Source organism: Aspergillus sydowii, assembly GCF_001890705.1.
Source record: "Aspergillus sydowii CBS 593.65 unplaced genomic scaffold ASPSYscaffold_9, whole genome shotgun sequence".
Taxonomy (NCBI): Eukaryota; Fungi; Ascomycota; class Eurotiomycetes; order Eurotiales; family Aspergillaceae; genus Aspergillus; species Aspergillus sydowii.
The window spans coordinates 279,902-297,759 of record NW_024467867.1 but is presented as its reverse complement, the minus strand read 5'-3'; the positions used below and the strand labels follow the sequence as shown (position 1 = coordinate 297,759).

The 17,858-nt window shown below is 51.5% G+C and overlaps 8 protein-coding genes across 8 annotated transcripts; 1 reads left to right on the top strand and 7 right to left on the bottom strand.

The window, feature by feature from the left end:
• Positions 1 to 167: 167 nt before the first annotated feature.
• erg4 (c-24(28) sterol reductase) lies at positions 168 to 3,778 on the top strand (the record flags this gene model as incomplete). The annotated part of the gene is given in 10 exon segments (XM_040842585.1): positions 168 to 205; positions 332 to 1,369; positions 1,421 to 1,752; positions 1,805 to 2,032; positions 2,604 to 2,634; positions 2,653 to 2,762; positions 2,844 to 2,995; positions 3,094 to 3,345; positions 3,432 to 3,543; positions 3,624 to 3,778. 10 exon segments carry the CDS (start codon positions 168 to 170, stop codon positions 3,776 to 3,778), a joined length of 2,448 nt encoding a protein of 815 aa, XP_040700197.1.
• ASPSYDRAFT_1136647 (uncharacterized protein) lies at positions 3,604 to 5,500 on the bottom strand. Its single transcript, XM_040839959.1, has one exon. It carries the CDS (start codon positions 5,225 to 5,227, stop codon positions 3,905 to 3,907), a length of 1,323 nt encoding a protein of 440 aa, XP_040700196.1. The 5' UTR covers positions 5,228 to 5,500; the 3' UTR covers positions 3,604 to 3,904.
• A 274-nt stretch (positions 5,501 to 5,774) lies between these two features.
• Positions 5,775 to 7,300, bottom strand: ASPSYDRAFT_156398 (Zn(II)2Cys6 transcription factor domain-containing protein; the record flags this gene model as incomplete). Its single annotated transcript, XM_040842554.1, has 3 exons — positions 5,775 to 6,704; positions 6,758 to 7,117; positions 7,172 to 7,300. 3 exons carry the CDS (start codon positions 7,298 to 7,300, stop codon positions 5,775 to 5,777), a joined length of 1,419 nt encoding a protein of 472 aa, XP_040700195.1.
• A 219-nt stretch (positions 7,301 to 7,519) lies between these two features.
• ASPSYDRAFT_206709 (NudC domain-containing protein) lies at positions 7,520 to 8,370 on the bottom strand (the record flags this gene model as incomplete). The annotated part of the gene is made up of 3 exons (XM_040843910.1): positions 7,520 to 7,574; positions 7,673 to 7,988; positions 8,128 to 8,370. 3 exons carry the CDS (start codon positions 8,368 to 8,370, stop codon positions 7,543 to 7,545), a joined length of 591 nt encoding a protein of 196 aa, XP_040700194.1. The 3' UTR covers positions 7,520 to 7,542.
• Positions 8,371 to 9,016: 646 nt separating this feature from the next.
• ASPSYDRAFT_33482 (uncharacterized protein) lies at positions 9,017 to 11,683 on the bottom strand (the record flags this gene model as incomplete). The annotated part of the gene is made up of 1 exon (XM_040845103.1): positions 9,017 to 11,683. The coding sequence occupies one exon, from the start codon at positions 11,681 to 11,683 to the stop codon at positions 9,017 to 9,019; it is 2,667 nt and encodes an 888-aa protein (XP_040700193.1).
• A 665-nt stretch (positions 11,684 to 12,348) lies between these two features.
• ASPSYDRAFT_206702 (2-(3-amino-3-carboxypropyl)histidine synthase subunit 1/2) lies at positions 12,349 to 14,200 on the bottom strand (the record flags this gene model as incomplete). Its single annotated transcript, XM_040843909.1, has 2 exons — positions 12,867 to 14,200; positions 12,349 to 12,779 (listed from the first exon to the last, which is right to left on the bottom strand). Exons 1-2 carry the CDS (start codon positions 14,137 to 14,139, stop codon positions 12,349 to 12,351), a joined length of 1,704 nt encoding a protein of 567 aa, XP_040700192.1. The 5' UTR covers positions 14,140 to 14,200.
• A 200-nt stretch (positions 14,201 to 14,400) lies between these two features.
• Positions 14,401 to 15,536, bottom strand: ASPSYDRAFT_33480 (maleylacetate reductase; the record flags this gene model as incomplete). Its single annotated transcript, XM_040845102.1, has 2 exons — positions 14,401 to 14,948; positions 15,011 to 15,536. The coding sequence occupies 2 exons, from the start codon at positions 15,534 to 15,536 to the stop codon at positions 14,401 to 14,403; spliced, it is 1,074 nt and encodes a 357-aa protein (XP_040700191.1).
• Positions 15,537 to 16,092: 556 nt separating this feature from the next.
• Positions 16,093 to 17,426, bottom strand: ASPSYDRAFT_156662 (WD40 repeat domain-containing protein; the record flags this gene model as incomplete). Its single annotated transcript, XM_040842577.1, has 2 exons — positions 16,093 to 16,972; positions 17,056 to 17,426. 2 exons carry the CDS (start codon positions 17,424 to 17,426, stop codon positions 16,093 to 16,095), a joined length of 1,251 nt encoding a protein of 416 aa, XP_040700190.1.
• Between the last annotated feature and the right edge of the window lie 432 nt (positions 17,427 to 17,858).

Sequence of the window (17,858 nt, the reverse complement as noted above, 5' to 3'; positions counted from 1 at the left end):
CTAAAAAGTTCCCCGGCTTTATTTTTGTTGTCCTCCCGCCAAAAGCCAAAACATTCCGCCCTCCCAGTCTTTCCCTTCTCTCTCCCGTGCCGGCAGCCGTCGCTCTTCCTTCTCAGACTTCTTTTTTGGAAAGGTTAAATTGCCAATTCTCGCATGCCGACAAGATCATGACCGTCACTCGCTCGCAGACGGGGAGAACCCCCAAGTAAGTTGCCACTCTGTTATCAGGGGTACAATTCTCCTTGCGACAGCCACTCACCCCTCTCCGCTGTGTCGGATGCCCCTTGGAAGCCGTCTTCTAAAGCCAATTGCTTATCTATCGTCTGATTAGGAAAGTTGACCGTCCCGGCTACGTCGAGACGCCCGGTGGCCGTCGAGTCACCCGCAGCAGCGCTGCGCCGTCCGAGGAGCCATCCGATTCAGCGACCGAGTCCAGGAGCCGGACAAGATCGACTACTCGACGACGCTCTGCGCGCGTGAAGAGCGAAGATATCTCCGAGGACGAGGACAACGCTGCGTCGAGCAATGGGCTCGCCAATGGACACTCCAAGGCCAAGAAGGAACGTATCGTTGATGGCTGGGTGGAAGGCAAGGATCCCAAGGTCGACTACAGCGGACATTACGAATTCGGTGGTTCTGCCGGTGTCCTCTCGATGATGATCGGATTCCCTCTCCTTATGTACTACATGTGGATCGGTGCAACCTACTATGATGGCAAGTTCCCTCGTCCTTCAGAGGGTCAGAGCATGTCGGAATTTTTCGCGCACCTCGGCCATTTGACGTACGAAGGTGCATTCCCGTCTCTCAAGGCGTGGACAATCTACTGGGTCTTTTTCATCTTTGAGGGTGCTTGCTATCTGCTTATCCCTGGAATCACTGTCATGGGTCGCCCTCTGCCTCACCTTGGAGGCAAGCAGCTTCCGTACTACTGCTCTGCGCTTTGGTCGTTCTGGACTACGATCGCGATCGCTTGCACGCTCCACTTCACCGGAATTTTCAAGTTGTACACAATCATCGATGAGTTCGGTCCTCTCATGAGCGTGGCTATCCTGTCTGGATTTATCGTCGCCTTTATCGCCTACTTTTCGGCATTGGCTCGTGGAGCGGAGCACCGTATGACCGGATACCCCATCTATGACTTCTTCATGGGAGCAGAGCTCAACCCTCGGATGTTCGGCATCTTGGATTTCAAGATGTTCTTCGAAGTCCGTCTGCCCTGGTACATTCTTCTGCTTGTCACCATGGGTACTGCTGCGAGACAGTATGAAGTCTATGGATACGTTTCTGGAGAAGTTGGGTTCTTGTTGATGGCCCATTTCCTCTATGCGAACGCCTGCTCGAAGGGTGAAGAATGCATTGTGTCTACATGGTAAGTTTGCGCAAGCATGAAACCAGCCGTTCGTTTAGCTAACGTTCTCAGGGATATGTACTATGAAAAATGGGGCTTTATGCTGATCTTCTGGAACCTGGCTGGTGTGCCCTTGAGTTACTGCCACTGCACAATCTACCTTGCCAACCACGACCCCGCTACTTACCACTGGAACCGCTATTTCCTGGCCTTCCTCTATGTGGCCTACCTGTTTGTTTACTGGGTCTGGGATACCACGAACAGCCAGAAGAACCGATACCGCCAGCAGGAGCGTGGCACCACTGTGTTCCGCAAGGCTTTCCCCCAACTGCCTTGGCAAACCATCAAGAACCCCAAGACTATCACTGCCGCGGACGGCTCCAAGATCTTGGTTGACGGCTGGTGTAAGTGTCTTTTTTTTTAAGCGAATCTCGCGGACTGTACTAACTGTCACAGACGGCAAGGCTCGCAAGATCCACTACACTTGCGACCTCTACTTTGCTCTTAACTGGGGCCTTATCACCGGTTTCAACAGCCCATTCCCTTGGTTCTACCCCGTCTTCTTTGCGTGCATGATCTCGCATCGTGCTCTCCGGGACATTCAGCGCTGCCGCAACAAGTACGGCGAGGCTTGGGCCGAGTACGAGAGACAGGTCCCATACCTTTTCATCCCTGTATGTATAAGTACTGGCACTTATATGACCACACACTAATTTCCTATAGTACGTGTTCTAAACGCGTTCCTCCACATCTGAGTCTAGTCCACTAAATTATGGACTACCCATTCAAGTCTACTCAGTCAACCAACCGCTCGACGCCAAGGTTGTATTGTGACATCCTCGCTCGCGGTCTCTTTCGGGGTCTATCAGCCCTTGATCTGTTTTACCATTCGCTGTATCTATTTTCTTCGCTTCTGCATCTGTTTTCTAACCCTCTTGGTTTCCTTTTTTTTTTACCCCTCTCCTTTGTTGTTTTCTTCACCAATACAAAGGATACAAGCTTGCTGGTCATATCTGGATGGCCATGACGCCAAATTCTAATAACGATAATCTATATTTAAGACACGCATGATCTAGAGCATCACCGATAATAAAAAATGGCATATCTATCACGTGATTCCCTTATCAGTCACCCCGCACTGCAGCGTAGAAAGCTCAAGCTCCAAGCTACAAGCTCAATAACCTAACACCAATTGACATAAAAGCAGTCACAATGTTGATCAAGGAGTATCATCACGATGTCCCCACAACCGCAGACGGCAATGGCTCAATGCGTCTGTCCACCCGGTCCTAACAATCACCGAGCGATCCGCTTGCTAACCACCAAACAGGAATATATGTCTTCCACCCCACCATCCCAGGATATCCCAATGCACGTTTCCCCGGTGTCGTCGTATTTAGTGAGATCTACCAGGGTACGTGTACATCAGATCAAACCCACCTTCCCATATAAAATAAAGAGCAAAATAGCTAATTGGTATCTTTGGTGGACAAAGTAACCGGCCCCGTCGCCCGTTTCGCCCGCCAAATCGCTGGACAAGGATACATCGTCGTTGCACCATCGAGCTACCACGAGTTTACGGGGCCCGAAGCACTAAGCTATAACGCCGAGGACACTGATAAGGGGAATGAGTGGAAGATCTCAAAGGTACGGCCCTCGGTCGCCCTCCCCTACTTCTCTCCGACACTGGAATGTTAGTTGGAGTTGCAAGTGAGTCGTGCTAATGTACGGGCCGTGCGTGATAGAAACTCTCCGCCTACGACGAAGACGCAACCCTATCCGTCTCGTATCTGCTCAGTCTGCCAACATGTACAGGCCGGGTCGGGGCCACGGGGATGTGTCTAGGTGGACATCTCGCGTACCGCTGTGCGCTGGACAACAGAGTCCAAGCAGCCTTGTGCTATTTCGCGACGGATATCCACAGCCGTACATTGGGAAAGGGCAAGGACGATGATTCGCTGAAGAGGGCGGGTGATATTAAGGGAGAACTTGTTATGGTATGTTTGTTCTATGTACACATTGGATTTTCAAGCTATGTCGGGCGTGGTCTGGTTTAGTGGTTGATGATCTTGATTTGCGACAGATCTTTGGCAAAAACGACACGCATGTTCCCCCCGCGGGGCGGGACCTGATTCGCTCTACGCTCCATGAGAAGGGTGTTTTGTTTAGTTTCTATGAGGTTGCCTGGGCTCAGCGTATGTCTTTTCCCTCGTTCACCATTCGCATTTCAGGTTGTATGCTATCTCACCAGTTACATATAACTAACCACATATAGACGCGTTTATCCGCGATGAGCTCAGCAAAGGGCGGTACGATCCGGCTATTAGCAAGGTGTGCTTTGAGATGCTTCTAGAGGTATTTGGAAGGACCCTTAAGATTGATCTGGGTGAGCATGATGGAAAGGAGGTAAAGGTTGAGGATGTTTGTTAGATAAATTAACCACCCATGATATCTAGCCTGAACGAACGCCAGTTGGAGCACTGAAAGCAAGCTATCCTATTATAAATATCTAGTCTGGGTAAACTACCGATCATCGACTTGACAATTTCTTAGAACCTAAGATAGTTTTTTCGCAACTGGCAACGCATCCATATCCATCGCCCAATCGGTTATGAGAAATATCGCTAACGACTTGTTTGACTGTTGAAATCTCGCCTCATATGCCGAAACCAGATTGTCCAATTCATCGTGAGTATTCCGTCTCTCGGTGAGCATCACGGCGAGGCGACTAGTGCTTGCAGATCGACACGTATGCGCAAGGCCGAGGCTTGCAAACGAGCAGGCACGGAGCACTGTTGAGGCGACATGTTCGAGATGATCGAGATACACTGTCGGCTGCTGGGAGAAGAGAAAAGCTCCAACCAACTTGCTTATTACTACTGCGGTCTTAATCTTATTGACCAGGAAGTGGTTGATAATGATCTCATTTAGTAGGACGTTCAGTGGAAGGGAGCCTTCAGCAGAACATGGGCAAGAAAACTGGTCGCGGTGGCTTGTATCATGCATTATCTCTCGGATGATGGGTGAATTGGATATGTACGGCTGGATCAGCATTGCGAAGTCCATGGCAAATTGATAGCTAGGCGACTCTGTAGTTTCCTCCGGGTTCTTTACCGGTTGTTCCTCATATAAAGCCGCGAAGGCTTTTCCAAGCTCGCCAGCAACATAGTACAGGGGCGTTCCCTGCGCCAATCCGAACACGCGATGCAACAGGGCCTGCTTAGCTTGGAACCATGTACATATTTTGACATAGTTGAAGGAAGCACGCGCGGCAGTGTCGACCCTATACTCACCAGCGTAGCCGGTCAGTTTCGGTATGGTCAATGCTGCAAGCGGCGAGTACATGAGATGGTCCAATTCGTCCACGTTCATGAAACCAGTATTGTACAGTATATGCGCCGCGTCCCTGTTGCAGCCGACCAGAAAGTAGAGGGATGTGGCACTGCTTGGGAAAATAATATCGGGAACAAGCAGCCTGACTGTCTCGTAATCGGCCGCATTGCTTGCGATTAGAGCTACTGCCACCGAAGCGGCCTGAGCATTTAGATTGCGCTTCTCGTGATGTATGCGTAGTTGGAATAGCTGTTCGCTTGATAGATATTCTCGAGCGAGCTTCAAAAGAACCTGTCGTTGCTTGGAAAGTTGTGACGCGAGAACCTCGAAGACAGCCTTGTTATAGTACACCACTGCTGCATCCTTGATGATCGTCCGATCAATGGGACATTTATCATGCACCAGAAGCCTTTTGACCTTCTCTGGCTCGAAACGCATAACAGCTTCGCGAAGTTCCGACATCAACCTCTCAGTCCTATCCTTAAGCGGTTCAGCTGTATTGGATGTGGTAGCGTCGCCATTGGTAACGCCTTCTTCGTTTGTCATAGTTAAAGCGTCGTTCGGCAGGGGTTCAATATGGATATATAAGAATTGAATAGACGGCAATGAAAATATGTCAAGATAAAAATGGAGACTAGATATCTGTATCAGGATAAGATAATTTATATTAAAGCGGGGTTCGAAATATTTGACGCTTGGTTTGGGGACTCATGGTTGCGACTTCCTTCAACGCGACTTCCCAACGAAGTCGCATACCGACAGACATTATGGACTTCGTTTTGACTTGGTGCAATAGTGTGCGGGAATGACAGATTACCGGGGACTTGTTCCGGGTTGTAGGGCTTCTCACTATTGTTCTGCCATTCACTTGACCAGTGGCTATTGGGTTACGGCAACAGCACCGTGAGGTGCTGTCGAGTGCGCTTCAGACAAAATGGACAACAGCTGAGAAGCCTCCGGAGACCGCTGGAATGGTAGCTCCCAAGAGTATTGTTCGGAAACGCTTTATGCATCACATTCAAGAATCGTCCAGGGTTCATGGTCTATAATCGCGAAAGGGACGACAACTCCAGGACTGTTATGATCACAGATCTTAAAGAGAAAGATCATCAGAGACCTCAACTATCTCCCCCTCATGAGATGGTTCGGACACACTCTGTAATGGGTGGAAAGGACCCAGTTCCAAGTTGGGATGCGGATTCCCGAAGGCGATTTCCAACTGGACATGCTGAAGAAGATACCCGCACGCTTCAGCAGGGAACTCTAGGAGCTGCAGGACGAGCGGATCGCAGCTGTCTTCTAGGTACATGCAGATAGCAGCACATTCAGACTTGGCGCGGTTCTGCACCCACCACAAGTTGACTTTCTGCATGAGCACCAACCACCAGCTGAGGATTATCAAAGCAGGCGGGTCTTTTGCGATCAAGCGTTCATAATAAGGTGGTAGAAGGCGTCCCATGAAGGTCGTTATCCGCGGGAACGTCTTCGCTGACGGCTCGAGCCTCAGGATCGGCGAGAGCATTCGTAGCGGCCAAAGATATGGGTTGTTCTCTTCCGTTGAGGACTCGTTTATGCCGCATAGGTCTGCAAGCTCGGGGTGTAGGCCCACTCTTCCAGGCCGGGTATCTTCAAAAAGCTCATCTCTGGACTCCATGAACATATCGAACCACATACTTTTCCGCAACCAGGGCTTGGCATGGCCAAGTAGATGGCGCAGGCCAGACTGAACGAAAAGCCAATTCAGTGATTCTGCAGGGTTCGGCGAGAAGACGAATGATTTGCGCGGTTTGTACTCGTCCATTGAGAAGGAGTTCACAGTCATTAGGAGACAGGCGGAGAACATCGCGTCCATGTTTTCAGGGCCGATGGGGCCTTGAAGCTCCGTGCTGTACTGTCTTATCGCGTGCTGCCAGTGGTGTGCTTCAAGCACACCGTATTTATCTAGACTTGTATCGCTATCTGGGAGGGCATTGCGAAGGTGCGCAACTGAAACAGCAATAATACTATGCATTAGATACGGCGACTTGTACCAAAGATGTTAGCCCAGGCTCTTGTTGCGATAGAGGTTCCAAATACCTGCAACGCCAACCGAATCATCTTCCCTCGCATAACATCTCTTCCCGAATTACTGATGATTGTCGGCGTAATCCTATCCTGGAAAAGGCGCAACGTATCCAAATTACTAAAGCACTCCTTGAACTTGACCTGTTTGAGATCCAGTATGTGATTGACCTGCATCGCAACTGCACGGATGGCGAGGGAGTGCGCCGTACTGTCAGGTGCGTTTACGGGAACTCGAGCGAGGAATTGTGCAATAAGAGCATCGTTGCTGTCTCCCTTCTTCACTTTGGCACAGCCTGCAGGGAGGATCGCTTCGTAAGTGCAGTCGAGGCCGAGTCGCTCGCATTTCTGGCATCGGGGGCGCGTTTCATCGCACTACTCTTGTCAGTCACATCGCATGAATAGTCCGGGGGTTGGATATAATCGCACTTTGACTCGCCGCTGCTTGCATTTCGCACAGCCCTCGCGCGACTTGCGATGAGCCCGACGGGCATGGTAGACGCGTTGCTCGGGTCTAGATGGGAGTTTGACACGGAATGGAGCGTTTTGGCCTTCCATGGCGGATTAACCAGGTTTCAGCCCGACGGGACAATGAATGAAGAAGAAGAGACTCATCGTCCGTAAGTCCCTGGGTCAGAGTACGAGCTGAGTTGTCATGAGCAGGCAGGTGGGAGAAGGACGCTCGTAAAAGTGCCCGGCGGTCCCGCATTCAGCCTTCTCCAACTCGGGGATCGATCTACACTACAGTACAAATTCAAGATGCAGAAATATCATCAACTTCATTATCATTAGTCCACTCATTAACCCATCTTCGCATTCGAAAAGTCCATCTCTGTGAATTATACCTGTTAGCATCGTAGTCATTTAATCCAAATCCCAGCTGCAAAGCACCCAAAGCAGCCAAAGCCCAAAGGGGATACTTATACATACCCGGATGCTCCGCCTGGAACTTCTTCAATAGATCCATCTTCCTCTGCTCATCGCTGGTCGGACCTCCCTGCTCCTTCTGCCGCTGGTCGTACATCATCTTCTCAACCATGGCCCTCGTCTCGCCATCCAAATCGCTCAGTGACGAATTCTCCGGCGTAATCTTGCTGACGTCGATCTTTGGCGCTGTTGTCACAACATGCGCCCACCATTCCATCTGATTTACCTTGTCCATATGGATCGAGATCTCCTTTCCGGCCTTGGTCGTCTCCAGTGTCCAGGATGATTCATCGAGCTTGATGGGGTGTGGGAAGGAGCCCTGTATTCATACAAAACACACATATTAGCTTCTAATTCTCCCGATAGTAAGAGATAGCCAAAGCGACCACCAAAGCCACCAGACAAGTAGCTGGGATAGGCACGGCCGTATCCGTTCGTAGACAAGGTGATGGACAGACCTCAATAATAGCCTCCTGCCCTTTAACAGCAACCCGAATACTATCCCGTTTAAGCGAAACGTCCAGATCGCGTCCCTTGAGTGTTCCGGGTACCGGAATCGTCACGTCCACGTCGCGAATCGTCTGTGTCCATTTGTAGGGGAGCGCAGCCTGTTCCGCTTCTTCGGCGGCCTTGCGTTGCTTTTCCTCGGCTTCACGGGCGGCAAGCTCGGCGGGCGTGGGTTCTTTTTCTTGGTCGGACATCTTGGACATGGGTATCTTTCTAGGTGGTGTAGGATTAGGAGAAAGAGGAGAGAATGTTGGGTCCAATATTTTGGAGGGGAAGGTTGAGCTTGCGGCGCGAGAGGGCGGGGCAATCTTTACTGATCGGCGGAGCTCCAGGCTTGGTTATTCTGGGTGCTTCCATAGTTTATAATACGCTGTTTCTGTAGCTTAATGGTACGTTTCTGCCCATTTTTAGATATTACAGATTGTATAGCCAAAAGTAGAGACTAGCATGAGTAGGATGATAAAATATATTGATTAGTTCACAATGCCTAAGCTGGAACAGCTCAAACTGTACTTTGAAGGTAACGAACTAGCTCACGAGCTACTCGAAACAATGTAAGTGATCCGATGGGATGAGAAAATAGACGCCGTTAGATGCTCCGCGAAGCCGCGACAGTAAGAATCACACTGAAGATCGAAAAATGAAATCAGACCATATCACAACCAGCCTAAGTATCCCATTCCATACCGATTTGCTCCTTGTGCAAACAAAAAGAAAAAAAGACGAACATGAGTAAAGGAGAACAGAGGATCCGCTAACAGTCCGACGCCATGGTATCTTAAGGAGCAGGTTATTCTACTACGCTTGATGATGAGGTAGATGTGAAATGCACATGCAAGATTACTCGTTGACGTCTAGCAGAGTCTGGATGACCAGGAGCGACAAGCTCTCCTGCATGTCGGTGTTTTGGTGTGACGAAGACAATTGAGCATCAGCGACATCTTCAATCTCCTCGATCTCTCCGTCATCAGCATCGACACCAGGGTCCGGAATGCCCATGGAGCTTGAAGGATCAACAAAGTCGAAGAACTGGCCTGCATATTCTGCAACCTCATTGGCGACTTTTGTCTCCAGGATCCGCTCCAACTTTTGCAAGTCGCGCTGGAGTTTCTGCTCATGGAGAGCCTTTTCTTCTTCTGCTCGGCGGCACGTGCCATCTCGGTCACGGAGTACGGCACAATTCGGACACATATAGTTTGATGCGCAGAACGAGCATTTGCATGGTGGATGCGCAGTGACGCAGTCTTGGCAGACATATACCGAGCAGCTGGTACATTCGCGGAGAACACTACCACAGCGCTGGCGTTGGTCACCAAGGGGACGGTACTGTGGACAAAAGAAGGATTGGCAGCCTTGCCATTTTGCAGCCTGCTGTTCTACGGGCGAGTCGGAGTAGAAAGACGGAGATGATGATCTGGATCGGTTGGAATTCGAAGCGGACACGCTGCGGGAGCGGGGGTGGGAAGACTGAGATGGACCAGCACTGGAGCCTGCAAGGGGTTGAGGATTAACGTCTGGTTGGTCTTCAGTGAAGCTGCTCGTGGTGGAATCGATCAGCCGCTGGGTTCTATACGGAAGATCAAAGCCGGTGGCTGCAGGATTAGGAAAAGGTGTTGAAGATGATTCGGCGACTTGAGGTTCTGAGGAGCTCGTTGTTACTGACGGTTCGGTTCGATTTTGTATTGCTAGTTTTTCCAACGTGAGATCTCGATATCCACAGATTCTTAGGCGGAGACCACGCAGATCATGTTCAATGCACAATGGCTTGGAGCAGCTTTTACAATGCACCTTCCACTGTGGGGTATCATAACATTCCTTGCAAAGGTTTCTCGGGCAAGAAGAAGCCTGTCGATCGGGGGGACCCAGCAGCCATTTCATCATAGCAATATGCCCAGCTTCAAGTGTATAGTCCGGCTTGCGTGGGTCTCCATAGGCATACTTGGGAAACGACCTGCTCCATTCCTGTGCTGAATACTCCAAGTCTTCCCAGCCCTGGCCACGGGGTAAGGGAGCCGCGCGGACTTGGTCAACATCTCGGTTCGGCGTACCGATGCTAATACCTCCACCTCCTGAAAATATTGGCTCAGTGCAGCACCAGTGAAATTTCAATGAGGGATAAGATGCAGGGACGTTGGGCTGTACGGTTGTATCGTTTTGCGTATTCTCGACAGGATCGTACATCAAACTAGGCGAGGTAGTGGAGCCAGGAGCCCACCAGAAAGGGTCATCCGACGCTCCTGTCGTAGATGATTTAGGTGGTTGAGAATGAAGATACGGCCGTTCGTATGCACAGCTAGCACAGAGCGTCTTCCGACACCCAACGCAATGCATCAAGATACTACATTGCTCGCACCGCTCATTGACTACCTCGCAGCAATTGTCACAGCGAATATTCTCAACAAACCGTCGATGGCTTCGGCGCAGGTGTGTCGACATCATCTTCCCCTCGCTCACATCCCGTTTCTCTCCGGTACCAAGGGCCTCACCAAAGCATCCGGTCTCATCGTGCTCCCACAATTTACCGTCCTTTTGTGATGGACGATTGACTGGTGCGTCAACCGGGCCGATCCAGTTCTTCGAGCGCCAGAGCCGATCAAAAACTACCCACACTTCAGGTGAGCCCTGTGGAGCCCGCATAGCGACGTAGCCCCTCCTCCGGAAACATCTACCAGCCGGGGTAGAGCACCAAGCCGTGTCCGTCCAGATCCCAAGTTTGTGGCAGAGATTTACCAGCTCATGAGTAGGTTCCGAGTCCGAGTCTTTTCGGGAGAGAGACGAAGAGAGATAAGGCCGTCGTCGATGATGGCGACATCGATAAGTGTAGACACTTTTCAGAGCAAGATGCTTCGTAGACGGCGAACTGCCAATGTTATCCTCCATGCTGACATCGTACTGCAGCCCGAACATCATCAAGTACGGAATAATATGGTATTTCAGCGAGACATTCTTGCATCCACGAACAGAAAGGTGTTCCAGCGTTTCCCGCCGCGAATGTAAAACAGTAGAGATAAGGATCTGTCCAGAGACCGCTGTGTTATCCAGCTCCAGGCTCTTCAAACACGGACTAAACGGCACCACCACGTTCATCAAAAGCTGGTCGAGAGCATACGGGCGAGACTGTCGTGGTATTCTGGGATCCGACGAGCCAGGCATCACAATCCGCAGCGGTGACGGTGTACCAGAAGGGTATAGCAAACGAAATGATAGGTATTTCCATGCTGTTGGATATGAGCGGAGAAAAGATCGTAGGTACCGGGAGGCATGGGAGAGTCTGAGGATGGTAGCGGTCGGCGTCTGGAGTAGCAGGGATTCAAGGATCGGAGTATGCGTTGTGATGACTCGTTCGAAAGTAGACAAAGGGCGCTGCGTTGAAGCAAGCGATGATTGTTCCAGGGCAGTATCTACCATATCCCAAAGGCTGTGGTCATCTTCCCCAACATCCTCCACAGTTTCCTCGATCTCCGGGTTCTCCGCACCGGGCGGTAACGAGTCGTGCATGAGGGACATGGCAACACTCTTCGTATGTGTCTTTCTAGCCTTCTCTTATTTTTGTCTTTTTATTTCCCTCTCTCTTTTACCGTCTCAAGCAAAAGCTTAGACTGACGCGAGATCGCGAACACAGCGGAGGCTGCGGGGGGCACGGCGCATCATAAGGGTACAGCCAAAGGGAGGGACGCGGAGAAAGGGAGGTTCAGCCAGGATGAGCCTGAGAGAGGAAAGCCATCAAAGGGAGTGGCACGATGAAAAAGCCAACTCCAACTTGTGAGTGATGCAACTGCTGAGGGGGTTCGTTGGACAACTCAGAAAACCAGTGAATGAGGACCTAACAAAATCCCGGACGCTGCCCTGTGCCCATCATGTGATAGGTCGCCCCGGCTCACTTTCAGGCTTCTTTTCACCAGGTCTGCCAGTCCCGCTGGTTCGCAAGATTCTGAGTTTTGTTGTGAAGAATCAGTGTTTGTTTATGGTTTAGAAATTCGCTTGAATTTAGTCTAATTTACTGAGTCCGTTGCTGGGAATGAGTGCGCTTAGTTGCGCGAAAAAGAGGCATTTCGCCGAGAAAATCCGTCCCCAAGGCATCCAGATCGGATGTGAATCGCGACCAAGCCTCATACAGTCAAATAATTTCCAGCCCAACGGTTCCCGTCGATCTCAAAAGGAGGCCAGATAGTTCAATGCCTGTCTACGGATTCTCCAACTGTATATCCCCTTGCAATACCCTTGCGCCCTTCCACAACCAGTGTGCTATCGTCCACCTCCCCCTCACCGTCGTATTGAACACTGTTCGCTGCGCTATTGAAATCGCTTCCCAGACCGGCCCATGTCCTTTGTGACCGCAAGAATTCCGCCCCTGGCGAGAAAGAGCCGCCGATCATGGCCAAATCACCCTTAGCCCGTCTTGCGAGCGCTCGCGCTGCGGACGGGCCGTCGGCCGCAGAGATTGCTGCATTTGCAGCTTTTGATCCTCCCTGCGCAGATACGCGGGGTGCGGATTCCTGCATCGGACGCGTGTGAGATACATACCGACCGGTGCGGAGGTCAAATTCTGGTGGTGCAGACTCGGGCTCGGACATATCGTCCTCGTCTTGTTCTTGGTTTTGGCCTTGGTCCTGGTCCTCGTCGTCCTGGTTGTCGTCCTCGGTCGCAGTTGCAGTTGAATCCTCTCTCTCTTCTCCATTCTTAGACGAACCTGCAGGTGGCTGGTCAAGGATGCTCTGGAAATCGCTCTGCCAGGCTCCAGTCCAGACCCGCTCATCGTCCCCTTTGAGAGCAACCTCCAACTCGAACGGCGTAATAACCGGCTTCCAGAAATCCTTGCTATCGACCAGTGAGCTCTCCCAGCACCCAATGACGACCCAGCCACCGATTTCGCTGAAGTTGGCGACTTTGGCCGCGTTCAACTTGCCCACGACGAACATATAACTCTTCTTGCCTGCCGCAGCGATCTTCTGCTTTACGTGATCCACGATATGAAGGTAGTTCTTTACACTGAGCGTGTTGACCAGGATGCCGAAAATAGGTACCGTACTCAGTCGAGTTAAGATCGCGTAGCGACGGCGTAGGATTGCCGAAGTCGACGCCGGTAGAGGTTTGACGTCGCCTCCCGCCGGAGCATCAGTAGGATAAATGTGAATGGCTGCTACTCGAGACGCCAGCGTCATAAGTAGAGCAGTTGGTGGCTCGGAGATATGGAAAAGTTGCCAATCTATCAGCGACTCAGGGGCCTCTTTGACTGAGTCCGGAACGGTGCGGTTAGGAATAACGGACGACGGATCATGGAGCAACGTCGTAGCAAATAGATTGCTGTATCCCTCCTGCATCAAACGGGTGTATACCTCTGGAACATGGTCTGAGTAGGTCACATCTGCGGCGAGGATCACTTTCGCGGTGGGATCCTGGTACGTCTCCTTGAACGCCTTTACAAGCGGATCAAGACGCAATTCCTTGTGAGTGAAAACATAGATCACCGGAAGCCTAGCAGTTGGCGATAAACATGACCGGCCGTAGTGCACGACAACATCCGCATCGACATGCTCCGCGGCGACCTCATCCACACAACACGTTCCGTAAGATGTATCAGCCAATATGTAGAGCTTCGGCGGCTGCTCGGCCGCATCTCGAACATCTAGTCGAGATACGGAGTCAGCCAGACCATTCGTTGTAGAGCTCTCGCCCCCCGTCTCGTCCTTCTTGCCATCCACAATATCCCTAGTCTCCAACCCCCGACTCAACAGCTGAAATACCCGCGGTGCATCGGGAAGCATCTCATCCGGAAACTGGAGTGCAATCCGCTTATATCGCGCCTGGCGGATTTCCTTCAACGTTCGCTCGATGTCATAAGTAATGGCGAGTTCCTCCTCCGACAGGGAGCGGTTCGCCTCGGGCGCGACAGTGTCCGTTGCTTCGAGGATTCGATCATCGGGGGTAGATAAGACGGGTGCTGCCTCCAGTTCCGAAGTCATATTATTATAAAACCGCAAAACGGGTTGTGATTGTGTCGTGTTGGGCGTGAGAGGGGTTGTTCTAATGTGGGATGAATTTTTTTTTTCTCTGCCAGACTCCGATCTCCCCACCTTCACCCCGCCATCGCCATCCGCAGGCCAATTACTGAGGGGCTAATTCGAAGCGTCAACCTGTGTTCACGGCTGTCAAAGAGATTTAATATACTTGAATGATCTATATTTTAGGTTTCCGTATCAGCTTATAGACAAAATGCCACCGCATTACAGATCAGCCTTCGCCGGCTCGCCAGCCCATACCCTCCGGATCAGCTCCCGGATCGGAGCGCGCTGAATCTCCCTGGGATTCCAGTACGGGTTGCCGACAGCAATGTCGGCCGCCTTGTCAATGTCCACCTCCTTCATACCGAAGTCCTTGACGCCGCGCTTGACCTTCAACTTCGTGAGCAGCACATTTAGCCCGTGGATCGCATCGCCGTTGCTCTCAGGCAGCACTTCGGCCAGCTTCTTCATCGCCTCAGGAATGTTGGGCGCATTGTATGAGATCGCGTGCGGCAGGACAGCTGTGTGGGTCTCCGCATGGGGGAGGTTGAAGCTGCCGCCGAGGGTGTGACAGAGCTTATGGTGGATGGACATGCCCACGCTCCCAAGGCAGGTTCCGCAGAGCCATGCGCCGTACAGAGCTAGCGAACGGGCTGACTGTGAAGATGGGTTCTCGACGATCTCTGGCAGAGCAGAGGCCAGGGCGCGGGTACCCTCTAGAGCCATCAGGTTGATGACGGGGTTTGTGTTGCGGGCGTATAAAGCCTCGACTAGATTCACAAAATTAGCGTTTTTGCGGCGATGCTCGTAAGAAACCCAGAAAAAGACTAACCAGCGTGAGCAATGGCATTGACACCACTCGTCGCGCTCATCCCCGTAGGTAGCGTCATGGTAAGGTCAACATCGTAGATAACGGTCCCAGGGAGGATCTTGGGATCAGAGCGAGTCTTCTTCAATCCATCGGCCGTTTCACCAAGGATCGGAGTCATTTCGCTTCCAGCATATGTAGTCGGGATGCAGATGTGGTAGATGCCAGTGCGGATACTGATCGCCTTGCCCAGGCCGATGGTGCTCCCACCACCGATAGAAACAACCACGTCCGCATTCTGCGCCTTTGCATACTCCACTGCCTTGTCCGTGATGTTGGTTGGGGTGTGCATGGTGGCTTCCGTGAAAACACCCGCGACCTGGCCCTTCAGGACCTCCTTGACGCGCTCGGCATGACTGACTTGCTGAGGAGTGGAGAGCACCAAGGGAGCCTTCTTGTCCAGGCGGGCGATCTCATCGGGGAGTTTTTGTAGAGTGCCGCTGCCGAAGACGACGCGGCCGGGGTTTGCGTTGTACTCAAATGCGTCCATTGTGTTATACTGATTGTGTATTGGGGATTTGGAGAGCAGGAACAGGACGGAAATTGGGGGGGAAATCCGCTGGTTGATATAAGAAGCTTTATCATCATGAATAATCGGCGCATTTCTCCCCACACCCCACCAGCAACGTTTGGGACGTCATGAAGCTAAACTGTAGGCGTCGGCAAATCCTTTGCTGCGTGGGTCTCGGGGAGTCGCGGGGCAAGCTGTGTCGGATAAGAGTTATCCGTTTCTGAGGCTGGCTTATGGGAGTATACCAAGTATCATATAAGGTCATGGAATTACGGAAGCTGGGAGCGAATGCGATTGGAATTGTTATTTCCAGAGCGTCCCATTGTTCCGTTGCTTGCGCTGGTTGGTATGCTTAGTGTTCGGCAGACTACTCGTCGGAAATCCCCCACCTGCTCCGATACCAGAGATGCGGATGCCAGTGTGCTGAATTGGAGGGCGGCGTCAGAGTAGTTGTTTTTAAATGCTCTAACTGTAGAGTAAAATACTGTGGAAATATTGTACACGGGTATGGTATCACTCAATAATCAATGGTCCCTTAATCCATATCGGCAAACGCCATCACCTCCCGACCCTTACCACGGTCCTTGCCCTTTTGCTTCTTGCGCTTATTCCGCGATTTGTCGTTCTTCTGCGCCTCGCGGTCACTATCATCCGAATCGTCACTGTCATCACTGTCGCCCCCAAACATGCGTTTCCCACCGGCCAAGTCACCGTTAGAGTCTGCCGTGTCGTGCCAGACCTTGACGATTTGCCCACCACCACTGACCATGCGGCCCTCAACGTCAAATCCAAGCCCAACAACACCTTCTGTCTCATCGTGCGTAAGCTCTGAAACTACCTTGTTCATGCCCATCCTCACAAACTTCACCTTTCCACTTCCGAGTCCAGCGGCGATCATCTTGCCCTTGCCAAGTTCCTCAGGAACAACAGTAAGTGTCTCAAGGGACTCTCCACCAGCTGCACCCGCACCTTTCTCAACATAAACCCGCTCATCTTGGTCATCCCAGACACCCTTCTCCCAAAGCGTCAAGACCCCACTCGAGCCGCCAACAACAACCTTTTCACCACGGCTTGTCCCACCCGCTGAGAGACCGCTGATGTACGTAGAACTGATGAGCTCTTCTTCTTGGTCTTCACTGCGCACAAGCACACCCCGTCGCAAATCTGTAACAGCCAGTGTTGTCCCACCTGTCGTCACCCATTGCTTGCTGAATCCCGACGTACTGGTATCGGAGGCAGGAAGCGGCGTCAGAGACGAAACATAATCATCATGGGGGCTGTGCGTTTGCTGAGGCTTGGCCGAAACTTTCGAATACGGAACACGCAGGTCATATAAGTGCAGCTTGCTCGAATCCGTAGCAAGAAGCAAAGTCTGAGGAGAAAGCGCATGGACAACCGTCGGCGCATCAATAGACCTATCCAGTAAACGCAATTAGCACCACAAACTGTAGACCAGCCATTGAGGGCCCTAAAGAAAAAGAAGACAAAAAAAACTCACCCATCTTTCGCCGTCGGAATAGCAATCTTATTCTCCACAACCCCAGTCTCGGTCTTCGCAGCCTTCAGCAACCCATCCGTGCCCGCGGAATACAGCGTCTCCCCATCAACCCCGAACGCTAACGTGCGACAACTTCCCTTATGCCGCCTCGTGCGCCACACTGTATCGATGTGTCCCGTACCATTGCGCGAGCTCGAAACTGACCCCTGGTCTCCTTCATCATCACTATTCTCCTCTTCTTCCTCCACCGGGAGCCGGAAGGTCTGGACGTGGCCGGTGGACAAGCCGACCGAGATCACGGGCTCGGAGGGGTGGATTGCCTGTGCGAAGAGGTCCCCGCTTAGCGGGAGGGTGCAGACTGTGTCGAACATGGGGGTGGGACACAATTGCGTGTGGTGTGTTGGTTCTGATGGATCTTCTGGTGACCGACGGTTTTTTTCCAGCCTCGCTTTTGGGGGAGCTTTGCGTGGTGTTTGATTTGTTTGGTTGTGTGGGTGCGGGCCGGGTGATATTCCGCTTATCTGATAAGGATTGGCCTTGGCATCTACAATGAAGGTTTTGGCGATTTTTTATGGGCAACGTATTTCGGGAAAGCACGAAAAGGTGATATTCATAAAACGGGAAATGATTTCACTAATCTTATTCGGTACATAAAAGAACAAGAGATAATTCAACAAAAAGATGAATCAACCTGCTGATCGTCGGTAGAGTAAACCAGCAGGAGTCGAAATCATACACAGACAAGAAGGAAAATAGCCAGGCTAGCGGGGCAGGGTCTATGTCCACTATATACAAATTTTGGG

Bases quoted from the DNA above. Each gene is read 5' to 3' on its own strand.
- ASPSYDRAFT_1136647 (XM_040839959.1), bottom strand. From the start codon at position 5,227: ATGACAAACGAAGAAGGCGTTACCAATGGCGACGCTACCACATCCAAT.